At 43.8% G+C, this 22,229-nt stretch overlaps 1 protein-coding gene across 9 annotated transcripts in view; it reads right to left on the reverse strand.

Annotated features, from left to right (window-relative positions):
* The window catches only part of TCF4 (transcription factor 4), a 235,940-nt gene that overhangs the window by 149,058 nt on the left and 64,653 nt on the right, over window positions 1-22,229 (reverse strand). For 6 of the 9 annotated variants that reach the window (XM_075137536.1, XM_075137534.1, XM_075137540.1 and 3 more), the window contains 2 exons: window positions 15,530-15,591; window positions 12,776-12,872 (listed from right to left, as the gene is read on the reverse strand). The exons of the other annotated variants lie outside the window; for them this stretch is intronic. In XM_075137536.1, coding sequence (XP_074993637.1) covers window positions 12,776-12,872; window positions 15,530-15,591 — 159 coding nt within the window. The remainder of the gene's footprint in view (window positions 1-12,775; window positions 12,873-15,529; window positions 15,592-22,229) is intronic. 9 annotated transcript variants of the gene reach the window in all.

Below are 22,229 nucleotides of genomic sequence, written 5' to 3' on the forward strand. Positions count from 1 at the left end.
AAAAAAGGACAAATTTTACGTGTGACTTCTTTCTGTAGCCATTCATGCTCTGTAAGCTCTTGGTTTTCTGCAATTTCCATCAATAGAAAACTAGGATTATATTGAGTGGATTTAGGACACTGACTAAACTGAGCAATAAGGATGCTGTTTGGTCACGCCCCGGAGAGTGGCAGGGAGCTCTGGAATTTAAACATGTACAAGTGGAGGGCTACAGGCAATAAGCTCCGTCTCTGGTTGCATTTGGGTGTTTCCATCCACAAAACAGGGATTATGAGAGAATTTATCACCTATATTCAGAGGTTCCGCTGCAATCCCTTGCATCCCAAGAGACATTATTTCACAGGTTGGTGGTGTAATACAAGGCTACTGAAGCCAAAGCATATGCCCATCATGATAAGCAGGCATTACAAAGTGTTATCCAAGTTACAGTGCATCTACGAGATATTTTCCAGCAGAAGTTGGGAGAAGATCTTTAAAAGGAAGGTCTAGTTAAATTTAGCCAGAAGTTTCATGAGATCCATCAGCCTACCAAACATACTTCCATTCCTTAGATATTAGCCTTCATCATCTCGGATGCTACCAAAGAGGATGGGTGGAGGTACCAGAAGGTGTCTCTCCTCAGGATGACCAGCAAAAATGAAGCGCATTTCCACTCTGTAGGTCAAGGGAGGAAGATGAGATGAAGGCAGAACTACCTCTCTGCTGGAACCTTTGCGCTGCAGCTGCAGAGATGAGAAACCAACAGAGAAAATCTGCCGGCAGCTGCATTTGGGAAGACGGTAAGACTCCACTCAGGGGACAGAAGAAAGGGTTTAGTCTTCTGCAAAAGCTATCCAAAGTATTGGAGGGAAACTTCTGCCTGCGGGATGTGAAATTTTGTTTGATCTGGATTCTATTTCTGAAGTATTGCAAGGTTTTAAAAATAAAGTGTTTTGCTGAATCAGCTTGGTATCCAAATGTTAAAGATCTCTGCCAGATGGACAACCTAAGTTCACTTTCAATTTGCATTGTTTTCTTCACAATCCACCAAATATTGGTAAATTTTAATTGATGTTATTCTAATGTATATGCTGAGGAAGACCACGAGTCTTAAGTCCACAGCCCTGCAACAGCTTAGCTCTGTGTTAAATATTCTACCCGTTACCTCCCTCAGTTTTCACGTTTACCTGTTCCATGGAAATCAGGCATGTCATTTTGCCTCCAGCTTCAGTGCTACTGCCTGCCAGTCACTCAGACATCGTTCCTGTGAAGACAGTCAAACCTAATGAGTACAAGAAACTAATGAATCCAGACCAGGAAGAGGCATGAGAACCTTTGATATCAAATTTGTGAAAGCAAAAATGCTTTCTGAAGAAACACGAGACTCGAGGATGAGGCTGGCAAGATGACTAAGATGAAACTCCATTGAAGTTCAACAACAGTTAAGTTCAGCCATTCATAAAAGCATGAAGCTCACTCAAGTTCATACACTGAAGAGTGTGCCAGTAAAAGTATGATTCTTTTAGATCATTAAGAGGCTCAGAAAGAAGAGAATCAAAACTTTGAATCTTAGTTCTTCCTAGACCCAGGTCCAGACTGGCTGAGCGTCAGCTCTGAACCTGAGGGTAAATGCAACAACAAAACAGGAATATATGCCCTGGTCTTACATACTCCTACAAACCACTAAGATGAAAACATTCCAGATGTATGACCTGAAGTATCTCGCCTTCAAATGTGAAGATCAGATCATGCAATATTAACCTTCCCGTCAGATGTTTATTCTGGCAGAACTAAAAGATATCAATGATTTTCTTTAAGGAGGCAGAACACACCATATAGCAGAAAGCATTTAGAAACGCTTCACCTTATGTTTATTGATCTGCAATGGTTCCCTCAAAGAAAATTTTCTCCTGACCCTACTGAGCTATTGCTTATGGATGGCCCCAAGTTCAGTCTCCCTTCCATACAGGACTGTACATTTTGTGGAGACTGGACTACCCATTGTAAAATATATTTTAAGTATTTAAAATTATTTTAAAATAACTAAAACAGAGTCACACACAAAACTTGTCAGTAAAGTCCTTGCGGGACACAAAAGCATTGTGCCGCTATGGTGAATCGCAGAGCTCCGCTCACAGTTCTCTCTGTGGACAGCTGAGGACACTAAGGAATGGAGGGGCGTTGTTTGTTTGTTTTTTCCCCATGAACATGAAATAGTCCTTTCTCTTTTCTTATTTAAGAATTCTGTGATGGCTCCTCTATAGAGTTTAATCCATCTACTGATGTTCTCACCCACCGTGTGATCACCCATTCTGGAATAATCCCTATTTCCTTCAATATTTCTTGCCTCTCTCCTGGGAAATTTATATCTCATTCTGGCATCTGTTCCCCATCCTCTTTTGTGAACACTGAGGCGAAAAATCCATTTATTTTTTAGCAGTGTCTACATCATCTGTCAATAAATTACCCTTTCCATCTCTAAGAGGTCCTAAAATCTACTTTACTGACCTCCTCTTCTTTATGCATTGCAATAATCTTTCATGATTATTTATCTTAACCTCATGTACAGTTGTTCCTTTCTTTCTCTCTCTTTGCTTTCAGATCATTATTTTTTAACATTGAATCTCATTCCACATGTTCGCGAAACTTGATGTTTTACATCTTATATTCTTGCTTTCCTTTCTTATGATTACTTTTTGCCATGCTTGTTCTTCTATATTAGGATGTTAGTATGCTTTTCATCATATTACTTATTCTTAGCATAGCTCTGTAGAATATACTTGCTACACTTATTTTTCAGTAGGTACCAATTCCCCTTGATGTTGTGTATCTACACAGCATCATCTTTCCATTCCCTGTGAAAACAGGTTCTAATACGCAAAGCTAAACGTGAGCTACGCTCAGAACATGACAGCTCTGGTTGCACACCTCACCTTACTATCAGCCGGTAATTTAGTGCTATAAAAATTATTACCAGCGTTGTCCTGGCTTTAAGCCCACTTTCATGCTCAGTCAACAACAGTTACTCCAAAATTTCACTAATTTTCTCATGTTTCTTCTTTCCTCCTTTTATTTTTGTGTTTTGTGACGGGAAGGTTAATATTGCATGATCTGATCTTCACATTTGAAGGCGAGATACTTCAGGTCATACATCTGGAATGTTTTCATCTTAGTGGTTTGTAGGAGTTGCTAGTTGAAATAAAGAATGCTTAAGCAGATTACAGCCATTGGGCCAACTTCTGTTGACGCCTGCAAGCGTCTCCATGTAATAGTTCGCAAAACAAGCTCTCTCTTCAGATTTTCAGTTACCTTCTGGGTGCTGCTCCACATACCATGGGAGATTTGTAATCTCAGCCAATGGCAAATCCAGGCCAAAACCGGCTTTGGAATCAATTTGCTGACTATGAGATTTACATGAAAGTTAGAATTTAGGAAGGAAAAAAAATATTCTCCTAGAAGGCCTATTTGGAAAAGCAAAATTTGCTGGCAATGTGAACCAGAATCAGGCATCTTCAATTCTAGTGACATATAAAACTGAAAATATAAATAGTAGAAAGGATATGAACATGTTGGTATAGATATCATAAATTAAAAGGTATTTAAACAACAAATTAAAAATGCTTGTGACTAAATTCTTGCTGATCTGTTTACATAACTTCCTCATCCAAGAATTAATCAAAACTGCTTTTTCCAGATAATTCACATATATATATACACACACACACACAATGCCACTCTTTTTAATATGTGATCGTTGGCCTAATTTCTTCTTTATCACATTTAGTCAGCATGTTTGCTTCCCAGAATATCCTTCTCCATCACTCCTCATTCTGTACTCTTTTTAGAACTATTGAACATGCTTAAGACCACAATCACATAGTAAAAGTTTGCAGAATAAAGAAATGTATCGGAGTACTCTGATTTTAGTTAAAAAGAAATATAATCTAATTAAAGTACTGATGGTTCCTGTTAAATGCATGCTCCATATCTTTTTATTTCACATGGTACAAGGATCAAAGCATGGACCTAGTATACCATCAGCCTTGTATAGTGTGAGAACTGGTGCTGTCCTTAATTCAGACCATATGGTAAGATGTATCTATTGGCATGATGCTGTAGAGAATTACTGTACCCTCCTGTCATACCCTTTTTATCATTTTCATTGGAACTGTTTTATATTTGATTTTGTATATTCTGTGCATCTGACCAAATGTGCTAAATCCAGAGCAGTACTAGATGCTGAAGGCTGGGGACAAGAATAGAGAAGTCGTTACAGAAACTGTCAGAAGTAGTCTCAAGAAAGAGAATTAAAAATTTAACTACAAAAGTAAGAACGATTGTTTGCTTCAAGACTATCACGTCTTCCTACAGAAAGCAATGATAACTTTCTCTCCTGGACACGTTCTTAGACACAGAGAAAAGCCCTAGAAGAAATCTGTTGCAGGAATGCAGACGGCAGTTAGCGCTGACCAACAATGCGCAGCCAAAGCTCTGCCCGTGGCTAAGCTTGAATGTAGTCTGGCATTAAGGCTCAGCCACCTCTGAGCCCCGACGGTTGCAGCTTTATCTATTTTTTGTGGGAGAATACACCAAGACCTAACGAAATAAGTTGATCTTATTTAACTAACGCCTTATTCGATTCAACATCTCTATACACTGTGAAGTTCAGACTTAAGGTACGTATGGGCTCAAAACGATTATTAATTATCCAGCTAACTCGGCATTGTTTTACACATTCTGTGCCTTAACTAGAGAGCATAACAAAACCATTGTTTCTGCCTGTTTAACGGACCATGACTGGAGCAGCTATGTAAATGACCTAGTAATTCAACAAATTTGTTTTGTTTCACAGATTTTCCCACATGTATACTTTCCAGCTGTAATGCAAATCTATTCCACATCCAGGCCAGTCATGTCCCCCAGAAGCACGCTGCTACCTTTAGGTGTATGCTCACTGATGACATGACTGCAAACAGCTCGGGAAAAGAGAAAGACTGTAACTAATTCACAAAGCCAGTTTTTTTGGTGGTGGTTGGGGTTTTTTGGGTTGGTTTTGGGGGTTGTTTGTTTGGGTTTTGGGGGGCAATTTTTTGGTTGGTTGGGTTTTTTTAAATGCCTATCAATGGTTTTCCTGGGGGTGTAAGTTCTTCTAGAAACTGAATTTTTTCCTCTCTATGAATATTTTAAGGAAGTCACTTACAGGTTTCTTTTAATGCTCAAACAGGTGTGAGCTCAAATTCCCTCTGCCACTAATATCAGCTCAGCTGGAGAACAGCAGCAAATGCTTATTTGAAAGCCAAACTATGTTCATCTATATCAAGGACAGAAGCTCATTAACCATTAAAACGCCGTCTGGATGTTTCTTTAAAAGCCATTTCTCTATTAATGTGCTTGCAATGCAGAAAAACGCAGCGTCTCAAGCAGATAAAACCAGAGCCTTGGAGCCCAGCTGAACCTGTGTAGCTCTGCACTGTTTGTGCTTCGGTTAGGCGAAGCCCGACAGAGTTTCTGAGCCAGCCCTGCAGCCTTCGCCAGGAGCAGCAATCGCCCAACGCCTGCAGACGCTCCACGTTTTAAGTCAGCGACCCCACGCTGCACGACCCGATTCCCGCTCCAGGGCCACCCCAACGGCAGGCTCCAAAACCTCCAGGTCTGCAGAAAGCCACGGCAGCAGAGGGGGCTGCCTTGTTAGCAGGAGGATGTTCCTCTCTGCCTCCAGGGAGGATAACTTCAGGCAATATTTTGCAAACTTACAATTTGTACTCCAAATACAGATCAAATACATTTGCAGTTCAATGCAAATTTTTCACACAGCTTTAGTCTATGCCATGCTACGCAGAATACAACTGTCGCACAAAATAACTTATTAAAAATGCTTGGACTTGTTTAAGAACAAAATACAATGGAATGTAAACTTCACTGAAAACTATGTAGTACAAAATAATATTTCAATTCTTTGCTCAGTATGCAGACATTAATTGCCAGAGTCTACAGTTTCTATTTATACATCTGCTGCTCGCTCCCCAAATAAATGGAAATGTCCTTGTAATTTCTTTTCTTCAGGACTGTACGAGAGGCTGGGGTTGAATGCTGAAGCTCAGAATCCTGACTGGCAGCACTTGCAAGATTGACTTGCTGCAAAATACATTAACTCTTAATTGGGAACTGTAACATATTTATATCTACATCTATAAAATGCTTTTCAGCACAGATTTTTTTCTGGTAATTTTGTTCACAGGCAAGTGAGACAAGAGAAGCAGCAGGCATATTCCACAACAAGAAGGGATATGTGAGCCAGTGTCTTCTACAAAGCATTTGTAAGGCATCTTTCAAGGCCCCGGTTGACAGTAAATCGTGCGATTTTCACTGTGGTTATCTTAGAAAGCTAAAGTGCTACATCTAAGCTCCCCAGGTCTCAGCCTTGACACTCTGCATAGTTAAACTCAAACTGTTGCTCAGGGTTATCCAGAAGCACCTCTACTTTGTCATGTAGAAACCACTAAAATGAATCCAGAAAAAAAGACTGGAAGAAACCCTGTCCAGCTGTTCCTGGGTAAGGGGAGGAAGGAACACGGAGCCTTAACTTACATGTTAATTTAGATACATGTCCATTGCGACCATGTCTGAAGTCAGTTGCTGGTTTGTAATTCAGTTCTTGGAGATGCATTTACAGTGCCCTGCTCTCAGAATATGCAAGAGGGCACATTGATTTCCCAGATTAGCGCCGTTTTTAAAATTTGGAGACACTGAAAACAACGTTATTTTGGTTGGTGAAACAACTCTGGATTTGGCAAAAAAACTCGACAGATTACTTTTCCTGGATTTAGGTTGAAAATCCTGTCTCAGATCTTCCCTTCTGTACTCCCATGGGGATGGGAAGAACAAAAGTTAGGTTGGTGGGCACATATATCCATACAGCATTCACTGGAGTGGTGTTCAGGGGAGTTACGTGAGTTTAGAGGTGAATAAAAACATAGAACCAAAAAAACCGAGATGCCAGATGCAGATTTGGAGGCACGACACACCAAACAAGCCAAATAGCTCAAACTTGGCAGCTGAATTCAGGTTTTCAGACCTTTCTCTAAACAGCCCCGCAGCTCCTCCTCCCACCCCCCCAGCAAGCCAGCGAGCACTGCAGCCGTGGGAAGCAGTCCTGCTCGGTGGGACCGGTCTTCTCCAGGTCATAGCTGCTATCCAGAGAAACAGCAATGCTGCTCGCAGCCCCAGCACGTTTTCCATCCACGACCACAATCCAAGTCAAAGGCCGCCTTGTAGTCCAGCCACACCACACTTCAGTTTCCTTTGGGGACGTGGCAGTCGTCACGCTTGATACGGACCTCGGACACCAGTACCATCCCCTCCCCAGCAGCACTGCAGCTGCACCCCCACTGCATCCACCCCAAACAGCCTCATTTCCAGGTGGAAACGAGTATGGTCAGATCGCTCCTAACATTTTCCACCTGGCTGGGGAATACCTGGGAGCTCGGCAGCTGGGAGGGCACTCGAGGGTAACGCGCTCCCCCTTTGGGAGCGCTCGCCTGCCATGCGCCGTCCATTCAGTGACCTCTCCTGAAACTGCAGGTGCATGGATGTAGAATACTTTAAATGAAAACTGGAGTCCGGGATTTCCAGTTCTTTGGTTTCTGAAGGCCTCTCCTGGCCTTTTTAGTTGTTACAGTCAGATTTGCTGTTGTTAAAACTCAGTTAATGCTGTAGCTAGTCAGACAGTCACAGATTTTTCTGGAAAACATACTTCTGCCTGTGATTCCTGAAAATTCACCTTTGACTGCTTGTTTAAAAAATTGTCATGTGTTTCTTTCTGTATGTCACAGAGAATTTACTTTTTTCCAAATATAATAGTCATTTCTTTGCTTTCTATCCACCATAAGTTGCCAGGCTCCTTCAATACCGGGTTGCCGTGAAAAGGCTTTAGGAAACAGTAAGAAAAAGCAGACTCCACTAAGATAAGTAAGTGGCTACTGAGTGTGGGCTCCCACGATGCGGATGACCCACATGAAGCATCACAACCCCAATTTCCCCAAGCGGTGGCATCTCTGGGTGCCACTGAACGCAAGAACCGAGAGAGCACCAAACCCTTTTGCGTTTCAAATTTACAACTGGAAATTACTGGGCAGTTTTTGACATTTCCCTCACGGTTCCTCACGTACCTTCACTTGTCCAGCTGCAAAGGGGAACCAAAGCCACCTGACATAACAGAGGTAGTGTGAAAAAGAATTAATGTTCGTGATGTGCCAGACACTAACTGAGAAAATCAAAAATCTGCCAGGATGAAATGTAATCTCATTTTAGGAAATGTTGAAATCATTTTTGCAGAAGGTTAAAAAAATAATAATCAGGCTGAGTCAGATACACAGCATGGAAAATTTCATCCCAAATGTTTATAGTTTAGCAATTGAAAGCAAGGCCTTATAATGCCGTGTTGGGTAAACTTAACTAATCTGCAAAAATTCCAGTTCTACTTATAATAACAGTAACAGAATCAAAGCCGTACGGATTAAAAGCAAACGCCACAGCAATATTCGTACAGAGACAAGTGCTATCATAGAATTAAAAATAATATTAAAAATTGGCATGTATACAGAGTATCCAAGGAACTCGGGATGTTTTCTAGACAGTAATTCACCACATCTCACAATATCCCTGCAAAATATATAGTGCGCGTTCTTCAGACAGATAAATAGGAAGGCACATTTGAGCACAAAGACGCTAAACAACTCACCAAGAGCGTGCCACAGATCGGCAGCCGAGCCGGGCTCCCCAGGAACCCCGGGCACGAGCCCTGCCTCCCGGCACGGCGAGCAGCCCACGCCGCCCCAGCCCCCTGGTACTGTGCTCACCAGCACCGCTCGGTCACTCCCGCTGTGAGAAAACGCCACCTTCTCCAAAGTAACAATGCTAAGAGGAAAATTATGACTTGGAGATTTTTAAAAGGAAAAGGGAAAAAAGCAGAGGGGAAAATACTTATTTTGCAATACAAGCGCCAGTCTCTGGCAAACGCCCGCGCCAGCCCTCCCAAAAGCGCGCCAGGCTGTGTAAGAGCACAACCCGGAGCAGCGCAGCCCTGAAGCAGACAACCGGGAGGGAAGTAAGAGCAAGTCACTGTACCTGCTCTTCATTTTGTGTTCAGCAACAGAAAGAGAAAATAAACACAAGCACAGATTTTGTCTTCACATACTAGATCACCAAGCAACTCCCACAACTATTAAGAGATCTACATTCAGTGACCTTTTAGAGAGCCTCAACGCAACATCAGAAATTAAATACTGTCTTCTAGTTAGTAGTGTAGGAACTTTTTCAATAAGATATATAAAATCACTACTGTGAACACCAGAAATATTACATACAGAGGGGAGGAGTACACACACTGTCTGTGCAACAAAATAAGAAAAGTGCTTTCAATCTTTTCTAGTCTCATTTTTACTACATTCAACAAACTGGGTTAAATCAGCTTTGTAAGCCTCGGGGAAAGTTTTCCCCTGCAGCAAGTTTCTCCCTCTGTGACTGCCTGTCCGGCGGACGGCGGCTGGTGACCGAAAGCATTCACAACGCTTCACCTTGTGCGGCGTGCCGGGTTAAATTCGGGGTGGTTAGAGCACTTTGAAGCAACACAAACCTAAATATTCCTGGTAGTCAAACCGAGGAGAGGAACTGAATTATAATGAACCAGCAGCTGTCACAATATGACCACAGTAACCAAATCAAAATATCAACCACTAACCCAGATGAGATTCAAAGGTCACCACATAAGCCAGCAGCTTTCTTCAGCAGCGCCTGAAACCTCAATCTAATCCTTGCAGCGAAATGCTCCATTAAGCTACAGGGGGCTTAGAAGCAAGTTACTGTACATTGGTAAATGATTTAATGTACTAGCAAGATATCCCAAGTAGTAGGGTAAGAAATGTTCCCAAAAGCACAACTGGAAACGGGAGAAGCGATGAGAAGCGACACCCGATGTGCCATACCCGTCACAGCTATCTGCCCACACACATTTCATTGCTGGGCCAAATAACTACTCTTCAGATACTCTTAAAAAAACCCAAAATACCTCGCAGGGTAGTGGGACTCCAGACACGCACAAAGCAAGCTGTGTTGGATACACGCGAGCAGCAGTTTGAGGAGTTGAGTAACGCATGCAGCTCTGCGACTTCCCTCTGCACGCCACAGGGCTTGCTCCAAAGCCTAACGCACAGGCTCCCTGCTAGACACTGGCCACATAAAAATGTGTTTTAAAAACAAATATCTGAAAAATAAAATGCTATGTAAGCCCTCCTTTAAGCACATCTTGTCTGCAAGCATTTGTGGTTCACAGGTACGGGGTCAATAATACCTATCCCCAGCGGCAAGAAAGCCTTTCTTGCCCGGAAAACCACCTCAAATCAGGAGCAACTCCATTCAAGTCAACGGTATACACCAGTATAAAACCAGTTCAAGTTGGATGATCGTCAGGGTCTTTATCAGTTGCCAAGAGAAAGAGGAGCACGGAAAGAAAACTACAGCGTGGCTCTGCAGGTGCCAGCTGCCTAACACCAGAGTTTCTGGGGACCCTTCCCTGGGGGAGTTCGAAGACCTGCCAAGAAAAGGGAGATGACAAAATACGTTTGGAGTAACAGGAGTCAGGAGCTGGCAGTCCGGGCGGCCTCCATCCTCTAAACAGCACTGTGCGTTGTTCATCACCACAATCTTTCCATTTCTCCTAAAATCACAAATACGGACCTGACCAGCGCAGAGTGACAGGGGTCTTTGTTAGGGCAAGGCTTCACAGGGGCAGTGCTCCACGCAGCGGTGTTAGCAACCGCGGCGCCCGCCCCGGGGCAGGTAAGGGTTTCCTTCCCACACGGCACAGAAACGGACCTCCCGGCCAAGGCCCCCAGGGGCGTTTGAGCGGGAGGGAAACGTGCACGCACCCCAGCGGCCATCCTCCTCCTCCTCCAGCACTAATGCCCCGCACCCAGGAGCGGAGCAAAACTGGGGAGCACAGGGCTGCCCCAACAGGACAAAGTAAGAAGAGTCCACTCTAATTATCAGAGAATTATACTAAAGCGCGGTTGCAAAATGCCGCGGGTTGTGGGAGGCAGCTGACGGCCCCGGCACGCACACGTGTTGTTGCGCAACTGCACACTTGTCAAAAGCCGCTCATCGCTTGCCATACGCTTGCACACGCATTAATCTGCGTGTGTTGGAACATCACTGGTCTGATTTCCAGTTGAAAGTACCACATCTCATAAAACCCCAAAAATTGCAGGGTCCTTCAGGACCACGCAGAGTGAGGACGCTGCCCGGCTCGCACCCGCAGCTGGAGCAGACCCCTCCGGTTCAGGTCTGCAGAGCCATGCAGACCCCTCTGATGACGACGAGCGGGACCCTCTAGCAACACCAGGGTTTCCAAAGTTCCTAACCAGAGTATCACGTGGCTTAATCCTTTAACCGGGTGCCTCCGAACCTGTTTTTATAACACAACTATTTCTTAAACCAAGTGAAACCAGTATTTTCACTAAGATTGGCAAAAACAATCAGAGGCAGGAATGAGACTTTTCTGTAACCCAAGGGCAGGCAGAAGAGAGAGAGACTTTTAAGTTCTACAGACTCAAATTAAAGGTTAAACTTGAAAGCACCACGCAGCCCAGTGGGTTTCACAGAAGTGTGTGGCTATTTGCAAAGTGTCTCTGCGCACTACCTAAGCCCCATGGCGTGAGTTAAGAAGGGAGTGTTGAAATTTCCATGCTTTTTTTGGCTTATATTAGACCCTTTAAAACTGTTGTAACCATGTTTTGTACGTGAATACATACAAATGACTACAAGCTCCAACATTGTCCCATATGTTAAACAACTCACAAATATTTCCCAATATTAAAAGACAAGGCATATTTTAGGGACGTATATTAGAGCTGAAGAATGATATATCGCAGTTACAGCTCCATGTTTTTTTTGGCTCGCGTTCAACCCTTTAAAGCAAAGCATTTGGTTAGTTCATTGACAACTGCAGAAGAAGGGTGTGATCTTGGCCAAGCATAAGCATTACTAATATTTTTACATCATATATTTACTTTAACCAAACTCATTTATCAACCGTAATTAAAGAAAGTAGCTATCATTCACTTACAAATAATTATAGTCTCTCTTCATACTGTTATGGCGTTTGCTGCTAAGCTAAATGATTATTCAGGGGTGTCAAAACTTTCTATCATGGCGTGTGGGGTGGAAGGAGGGTCCTTGCCAAACGCCCTGGGCAAAATCTCACTCCTCTAAAGCAGAACAGGCTGCAACTACCCTCGCCTGAAATCCAGGAGTTTGCAGCTCACAGGTCCCAGCAGGCAGCGATCCATCATGCTCCAAAACAAACAATGGCTTCAGTGTCCCTCACCAGTTATTTATCTGTTCCCTTTTGTGAACATGTATTTATCATATTTTCAGAAATCCTTTTCTACTTTAAAAGTCCTGTTCAGAGCATGTCCCTTGTCTGCCAACTGGCCACTTCTTTGAAAAGGAAAGGCTGAGCCTCAGGAAACAACCATTTACCTCTTTCAGCAAATATTGAAGTTCTGCATCAAAAGTCATGTCCCTCTCACAGCAAGAAAACACAGTCTGTTCAATAAACATAATCAGTGTACATTTTTGAAATGGCATGATAGCTTAAAAAAAAAAAAAATCCATGTTCCCACCCTTATGCCAAGTACAATCAACCCCAAAAATGAGGGATTTAAGCCCTCAGAATTTATTTCTGGTTCACTTATTCACCTTCAACAACACGGTCAAGTTAGGAAATTCGATTTCTTACTTTGTATTCTGGAATTGACAAAGGGAGGAGAGAGATTGTCATGCGACCCAAGGTCTCTGCTCGCCATATGATCATAGTGAGTCCCATCTCCATAGTTCTGTTAACAGATCGGGAAAAAAACAATTTTACAAGTTTAACCAGCATTTTTCAAAACCTACAGGTCCATATTTCCCTTCTAAGTTTTAAGCCAGCTATAAGAAATATTGTTCCCTTTATTGTTTTCCCCTATTGATTCTGCTGGAAGTGATGTGTTCCAGAACATTTTTAAAGCTGTTTCAAATTTTTATTTCATTAGTAATTGACTTCGGTTTGCTGTGTAGATAATCCTGAATGACTGAGATGAGGTTCCTGGAATTTCGTGCTGTGCAATTCAGCATAAAGCCCCCTCTTCGCATAGAAGTGTTCTTGCCCATGACATACCCGAGAACAGCAAAGAAATACTTCTTTTAGCATTTTGCTTTTTAAATCTATTTTTATGTAGAAATTTGCCATCTTAATCACCTCACTGCTATATACATGCACTAGACTATAAAAAAAAAAATCAGAATTTTTTTCACAGTGGGTGTGGAAAGTTACTTCTCACTGAAAAAACCACCGTGCATAGCACCCCTCCTTTGTGCATGCAATTCTGCACATGGCTAGCGAGCGGCAGCGACCCCCCCCTTGCCCTGCACGCCGCACTGCCTTCATACCCCTCGGTACTGCTCTGGGGATCAACACCATCAGACGCTATCCACAGAGTCAAGGACATATGAAAAATGAAAACCTTGCCAGGATCGGGCCCATATTTTTGAAACAGTCTTGGTGTAACCTTCTGCTTTCAGTCACTCAATTAGCAAAATCTTAAATTTAACTACAAATATTGGCCAAGCGCAGCAGTTCTGCAACGTTTTCTTTCTTCGGTTCAGAAGAACTCACAAGAAACACTCTCCCAACGTGGAAATACCATCATCGTTTTACAAACAAGGAAAGAGAGAGGTCAGGCTGCTTGCAGAGTAACGCTGCAAGTTAATGCACAGTCCTGATTGAAACTCCAGAATTCTTCCCAGGCTCGTGCTCTTTTCTTTATATCTCAAAACTTAATTGTACACTCACATTCAAGTTTTTGCATGCATAAATAATTGTGTGTGCAAATTTAGAATTTACTTTTCAAAACATTTTTCCCTCGGAAGCAATACAAGTGTCAAGTAAAAAAAGGGGATAAAAATAAAACTGACAGATGTGAGCAGTAATGACGTAATGGATGCTAAGCAGGATGGAATAAGAAAAGGTGTCGGGCTTCCCTCCCTCGGCGGCAGGGCCGGGGTCCCCCCTGCCACGCCGTAAATGGGGGACCCCCCTGGGCTGCCCGCAGTGCAGTGCAGCGCTGCGGACGTCCACTTAAAACCTCAGCTGGCGAAACGTCCGCCGAGGGCAGGACCTGCCCCGAGGGGAAAGGACGGGCCGAGGATGAACAGGGCAACTGCATTTCTCCTCGCCAGACAGACACTCGAGGGCACGGAGCTCCCGGCAGCGCTGCTCACAAGCCCTGATCCTTCATGTTAATTAGAAAACAATTAAAAAGCAATTTAAGCAAACGGTTTAAATAAGGGCATAAGTAAGAGCGAAGGCACTTTTTGCCCAGCGTAAGTGTACTTGGTGCACTTGCAGGAAGTAAACAGAAATAATCATCTTGGTACTGAAGCACAAGCCGTGCCCAGCCCCGAGGACGGGCAAAGCCGCGATGCTCCGGCTGGGGAGCGGGGCTGCCGGGGCGGCTCGCGAGGACCATCGGCAGGGCTGCCCACACCGTGCTGCTCGGGAGCGGCAGCGGCGCGGGGCGAACCGCACAGCTGCTCTGCTGGAAATAGCACTTCTTCCCTACCGAAGTAACCGGCATCCCGAGCCCGAGGTGTCTAAAGAATTTGGATAACTGTCCACAGCCACAATTGAAATGACTGAGTCCAGCTGTCTTTGCAAATCTCAGCAAACTCCGAGTACCGCCGTGCCAGACAGCGGCTCGGTGTCTGCATTCCCTGGAGGGGGATCCCACTCTTACGTGGGGAGCACAGGAGACGTCCATGCCCCATCCTCAGCAGCGTCCGGAGCAGGGGTGGGCAGGGGGCTGGCAGCCGGGCTACGTGCCCCGGAGCTCGGATGGTGCCAGCAGTCGGGGGGACGTGCTGAAAGACTCGGCTGCCAGCCCCCGCCCGAGGGGAGGGTTTGAAACCCCCTCAGCGGAGGCACGGAGCGGCTGCGGTGCGCTGCGGGAAGGGCAGGGGCACAGCTGCCCCCGTGGGACAGAGCTGGCGGCCCCTCTCCAGCTTCGCTGCCCGGAGCCCGGGCCCCGGGGCGGCCGGCAAGCCCCGCAGGGGATGAGCGCTGCCCGCGGGGGATCGCTGGCCCTCTCCTCGGGTTTGCTGACACCCGCGATCCCTAAAAATCCAACTGCAGAAAATGAAACATTCGGCAACGACATCTCTGCTCCACCTGCGCTCTGGGTGGTGGCAGTGGCGGATAGGGCCTAGCAAGAAAAAATGGTTAATTAATATTCTCACTACCTGTTAGAAGTAGCGGAGCAGGTGCCAAATTCAATCACAGGATCAGGTTTGAACGTTCAAAAAAAAAAAAAAAGGCGATTTTAAAGAGAAGAGAGGCTACAGCCAACTTTGCATACCCATTTTTCTACGCGATCAGGTGTAAAACTCATATTTAAGATTGTAAATTTACATATGTAGGAAGTCTGGTTTGGGGAAAAAGATTAGATATACTTACCCTGGATGGACTAGGATGTCCTGTATTCCCCCAGGACCCTGAGCTAGTTCTGTCTTCTACATCTAGGGACAAAAAAGTTCTTTAGGCTTTATTGCAATAATTCTTTCCTTTTGTATAGGCACTTTTAAATTAATGTTTCAAATTAATCTCCTGTTGCCTTTAATTAAGAATCAGGCACAGGGCTACTACGATGGTAGTCGCTTCTGACCCACTGCTTAAATTAACTCATTTAAATTCACAGCAGAAATGAACCGGACCCTCAGGAACCTGAGGTTTGAACATAAAAATTACTTCAGCGGCTCAGCATTTCTCGACACTTTAAAAAGTGACTGCACCACACCAGTTAAAATCCTATCAAAATCTCCAGCACAAAAATAGGTATTGTCAAACGGTAAAAATAAAACATGATAAAACAGACAAAACCTATAAATAAGGCATGTTTGGGGTAAACGTACTGTTGCCATCTCATCTAGGCTTCTGCTGCAGAAAAGCATTTACACACATATTTGTATCTCAAGGAGAGAAAAGCACATCCCTAAAGCCAAGCACAGAGGGGGTATTTCTGTCTTTTCCTCTACCGTTTGATAGAGGATTCATCGCAACCATTGGGCAGGAGACACTCCGTAATTTCAGACAGCCCATTTCAGGGTATTTTTAACCATTTTCCTCCTCGGTAACTCTAGGAATAACACGTCCCATTGCATATATCCTAGGGCGTGGTGAAACCTGCTGTTTAGGGTATGAACCAAAGAACCACGACTCCTACAAGTTCCTCTTAACTTTGCAACAAAACACGAAAATGTCTCAGCCTGCCATTTCCTTGTGTGCATTTGGTCTGTGCACCAGAGGGACAGCTTGGTAGTCACCCAGGAAGGTGAGGTGAGCTTCGCTGGTCAGCCCCTGCAGCGTGCTTCCAGATCACTGGATGCAAGAGGCTAGCTAGACTGCAACACTACATTTTCCTTGACAAAAATCAAGTCATAGACACATTTTGCATATGAATGCTCTCCACATTTCACAATTCCCAATATTTCTTCTCTGATGCAACTATTTTTATTCCGCTTTCCCCAAGTCTTTCCCAGTATTGTCAATTAATCTGGTTTATTGTTACTAAAACTTCCCTGTAACGCTGAATGCTCTTTCAAATGCAGAGCCTGAAAAAAACCAAAACCAAACCCAAAAAGACCCACACAGTAACTTCTTCCAAAGACACCCCAACTGCACGGGGCTGTCCCTCTCGCGTACCCGAAGCAGTCAGGTGCACCTCCGCGCTGGCCACGCTACTTCTGAGGTTGCACCAAGGCGCAGAAGTCCACGAACTGCACCCCGCAGGCTACCGCTGCGGCTGAAAGCAGAAGACCCTCCGCAGTGCACTCAAGTTCGCTGGGATACACCTGCACAACCGCTGCCATCACAAAACCTCTACTAAAATGAGTTGGGAGTCTCCTGAGACTTTCCACTTGGCTAAAAACTTAATGGCCAAACATAACACCAGCGAGGCACTTGCGCACAGGTTTAATGGAAGCCTGTGAATAATTCCACTGAAATCATAGTTCACTCATGTTAATTCAAGTAAATGAGATCACTCATGCTTAACATTAAGCACATCCTTTAGTACATTGATGGACCGGACCAGGCAGCTTAAATCCATTACTTTTTTACTTACAGTATGTTAAATATCAGGAAATGTGATTGACGTTGATCTATAACAGTATTATTGCATATTTCAGAGCTATTTTCCAACTTACTCCTGTGTACCCACTAGCATCCTAATGAAATAATAATATTGCTTGCCTTTTGCCACGCACAAACAGTAGCTTTAATCTAATTGGAAAAAATATGTATTTGGTCTTGCTGGCTAGAGAAACTTTCTCAGAGTGCTGCCAAAGACTACACACACGAGCAGCTCCCTTCCCACCTGCGCATTGGTTCATCCAGACTTCTAGGATCAGTGGGAACTTCAGTTGTCTGAGAAACAGATATGGTCATTAGCACTTTAAAATGCAGGTGCTGTGACCAAATCTGGTTGATTTCCAAGATTTAAAAAAAAAAAAAAAAAAAAAACCAAAACAAAACAACACCACACCACACCAAACACCCACCCAAAAAACGCCACACATTTGTATAGTTTAATACTTTCCCCCAGTTACAATTCCTATTATCTCAATAACAGATGAAGATGTTAATAGCACAAGACACTCTTAGGTAAATATTTAATTAAGCTCCAGAAAAAGAAAGAAAATGTGTATCATTTACCTGACAGATCAGATCAACCATTCTATTAGGTTAATTAGGCATATTTTTAAAAATCATTTGTGTTATGTAACAGGCAATTAACTCTGTAGATCCCCGATCCATTGCCTGCTAAAAATCAGTGGATATTACCCCATTGACTTTGATGGGCATCGTCCCACCCCCGAGCATAGCTTCCAAAATCCATCAGCGAGCGGAACAGCTCAGCCCTCGGGGACAGCACCTGGGGGACCGGGTGACAGCTCTGAGCCCACCTCCAGAGAGGTGATAAACCCAGCACCTGCGGGCTTGGCTTCAGCCCCGTCCCGCTCCCAGCTCTCTTGTGCAGACCCACGAGCCCGCTCGTGCGTGTGTAGAACAGGGTGACACCAGCGAAGGGCTCTGCCTTCATTTACAAGGAGGCATTATTCTCTTAGCTCCCTGTTAGAAACTTCATTTATTAACATACTTATTTTCTGTAAAAGTCAGCTATCTAAAATAATACATGTTGTCAAGGCCCCTTACGCTGGCTCACGGCCAGTGCTAGGAGCAAGATTTACATGCCCATAAAGGTTTTCAGACTGCTATACTGTACTTTTTTTATCTGTATTTTAAGAATATAGATGCCATGGTTTTGGGCATGCGTCACCTAAAATAACACATTTCAGGGCTGTGTTTTGGGCAGTAATCCTTCTCTTGCACTCTGTGCCCAGGAGGGACAGCGGAGAGGGAAGGGGGCATCCCCAGACCAGCCCGGGCAAGGGGAGCACTCGGTCGCTGAGCTCTTCCCTTTGGGAGCCTGCCCCCAGCTCCAGCTGAGAGCCACTACCACCCCTTTAACATATGCTGGGCTGATACACACGACTTAACCCGCTCGTGGTGCCTCTTCTGAGTCACGTTCTTCAAAAACCTTTTTTTTCAGGCACAGGGAAGGGATGCCAGGCTCCCAAAAATGCCCCGTACTTTCCAGCAGCACATGGAAATAAGGCTTCATGGTCAACCGCTGGACAGTCCCAATGATGTGAAAGGAACTATTTACATGCTTACAGTTAAACGTATGTTTTTGTGGCGAGCTGAATGCCCGCCTGGCTGTCCTTTCTTGTACTCTTCGCTGCGTTATCCCTACCTCTCCCTCGAGCCAAGCGTGCCAATGACCAAAGGGCACTATCAGATGCTTAAAATAACATGGGAACAACAAGTACCTCAGGGCCGGGGTATTCCTCATCTCTGCAAACATCCCAGACCGAGTCCCTGGGCACAGCCAAGATTAACCCAGAGAGAAAGTCCTGCCTAGCAGGGGGAAGCACTGCCAAACGGGAAGGATGCTCCTGGGCCGGGAGAGGGACAGCTTTTGGGGATGCCTCAGGGGAAGACAGACATTGAAGGTACCCAGACATTCTACATACTACATCAGGTAGTGATTAGGAGACTAGCCTCACAGAATAATACTGTAAGATTTGCCTAGACTCCAAAATGTTTAGCCATCTCAAATTTGGCTGAAAATCCCTTGCCCTTTACTTTGCTTTAATCTGAGCCCATATAATGCTCAAGGTTCTTCCACCAAAGTTAAAAGTTCTGGACTCTGATCAGAAAATGACAAGCAATGGCTCTTGTGCCTTATCTTCAGGGGTCGCATCTTAGCTTTCGACCAATTTTCTTTGTATTTAGACTTAAATGTGCAAACTACACTATATTACTCTGCAAAACATCAATGAGAAGGCTTAATTAAGTAACACTGACAGATAAATCCATTTCTTTCACAGTAATCAAATCAAAGCAGGTTGACATAACACAGGAACTTAATACAGTTATTCCCTGGTAATTGGAAAAAGGCCCTTTACTTCTCATTAAAGCAATCTTCTGGGTATTGGCATAATAAGAAGGCTCAGGGCTTTAATACTGCCCTATAAAAGCCCCAAGATACAGACCCCTTAAGCAAACATGCCAGATTATCTAATTCCTTGATCATAGTGGAACATGTAGTTATTGTTTTAAATTACTAATTCTTTATCTCAGCTACAGACAAAAAGAAAGAAGGAACTCAGTCTAAAACACGTATCATGAAGCTCTATAAAAATGCAAGCTCTAACTGGGGAAAAAAGATGCATTTTCAAAAATAGCCTAGATCTTCAGCTGGGAAATTGAGAGCTTAGCAAGATGAAAATCATTCCTGGACATAAACAGTTATAAAGAGTAAATAATAAAATACAGTTTTATTGCATTTATGAATATGCTGGAAAATATTTTTTCAATGGAAGCGGAGCTGGCCAAAGCCTTCCCGCTGTTGCTGTGTTGGTATCACGGCTCTCTCCCACTGCCCCGGCACCCTCAGAGAGGCACAACTTCTCCTTCGGCCTGTGAGCAGATTCGGAGCGTCACCGGAGCGGGTTCAGCGCCCGCGTGATGGGTTGTGCCGGGCACGGAGCTCCCAACCGTTCCGCGTGCCTGTGGCCGTGAAGGGGTTATGTGCTGGGGTACAACGCTGGAGTGCTTGACAAACAGATGGGCGTCTGCACCTTGCATGCGTGCTCCTTGTCTCTTTTCATCTTGTTTACAGCTATTCTCTTAGTAGGATCCAGTGAGCTATCAACAGTCCAAAGCCAGCTAACTTCTGTCCCCCTCAAACCAGTCCTCAAATCAACAGCACTTCTCCCTCGGCAGAAAAGGAAAACCTCACTAATTACTACCTAGTTAATCTAGCCTAGTTTACTAATAATTTAGTATGACAGATATTGCAAGAAGGTTTGTAAGCTCCTAAACCTAATTCCGGAAGTTTATCATGTACCCTGTAAGTACTGCCACTTAGGTAATTAGGACAGTGAAACCCTAATGACACCGAAGTCAATGCAAAATTCTCCAGTGACTTATTCTCAGAGCTTGGATTTACCCCACAGTGCATAAACTTGAACACATATGTAATTTTCTCCAGAATCTGGCTCCTGTAAATTAACCTCACTTAATCACAAGCATTAGGCAATGTGACATTACAAAAAGCAAATCATCACAGACAGATTTGGTCAGTTTTTCAGAACGTGATTCATACATGATTAATACAGTGTGATTTAAATAACTAAAGCTTCACTTAGCATCTCAGAAGTTCTACCTAAAAGAAGCAAAACTGATGTTTAAATGGAGTCAAACCACTCTGAGCATTTTAAGCAAAGAGAAGCAGGGGGCACAGAAGACACCAGAAGGACCGCGGAGGAAAATCCAGAGTGAAGCAGCTATAGGAACATGGCGCAGGAGCATAGAGAAGGATAACTGAGCTAAGAGGAGCAGGAGTGAGAGCTGAGGAGGACGGGAGGGGGTAGCCCACACTTACTGAGCAAAGGGTGTTCAGAGCTATGAAAACCCCTCCCTGGACTGGCTTTTATGGTACCAGTTTGGGTGACAGAACAAAAGGATGCCCCCCCACCCTTGCCAGCAGCAGATGACAAGAGCAGTTTGTGTTAAAGGAAAAGCTAGACCCTGTTTTCTACTGCATTAGCCTGAAAAAGCTGATGGCAGCTCTGCTCCTGGCACGCTGGGTGCTCCTTCACGGACCCAGACAGACTCTGGGTTAGTGATGCCCGAGGGGTCCTCAACACTGAGGTCTTTGAAGAAAGTTGTTTGGAGAAAGAGGTAAGGGAAAGGGTGTGGATTACAAAACATCAGCTGCTTTTTTAATAATTTTAACACAGAGAATCGAAGATAGTCTTACGTGCTAAAAATATTAAAAAAAAATACAAAAAAACCCCCAAGAATACACCAAAACACTGAACGAGTGTGGCAAGCAGCAGTCTGTTTGCAAAACAGGCATTTCACTTCTGCAATAATTCAGACAGTATATCTTTACCTGCATCAGTAAACCCTTTTATGCTAACCCCGAGTATCTCCCCAGAAGAGATTGCCAACTGTGTTGATTTGCTGACATGATCTAAAATACAGAGAACAGTAAATGGAGAAAGGCAAACATCTTCAGATTTGAATTTTATCTTCAAGGAAAAAAAAATAGTATATTAGCCAATGAAAGTAATTTTATATGGGATTTAATAGTCAAAATATCCTCAAATGGGAAGGAGGACCGAGATCGCTACACGAAAGAGACTTTTTGTACACACACCATACTAACACGATTAGCATTTCTCGTTGTATGAATTACAGTTGTGTCAAAAATGAGAAGGGTGGGAAAAATCCTAGACTCTAATTATGATTATCATACTTAGACAGGTATGATAAACAGATACTTTAGCGTTGCTATATCCTCTTTGAGCTCTGAAGCACCTTACAAACAGTATGTCAAATACTGCTAATACAAATTAAGTTAAACACACACATTTTGTGGATTGAAACCTTTTCGGCTGTTTTGTTTTTCAAAATAAATTTTTTTTCTTAGAATATTATGCTTTTTAAGAACTAAATAAAAAGTGAGCTCAACAAAAAATGACAAAATACAGAAGAAGGATTAAAGAGCAGTAGATCAAGGGAA

Source organism: Calonectris borealis, chromosome Z (assembly GCF_964195595.1).
Source record: "Calonectris borealis chromosome Z, bCalBor7.hap1.2, whole genome shotgun sequence".
NCBI lineage: Eukaryota > Metazoa > Chordata > Aves > Procellariiformes > Procellariidae > Calonectris > Calonectris borealis.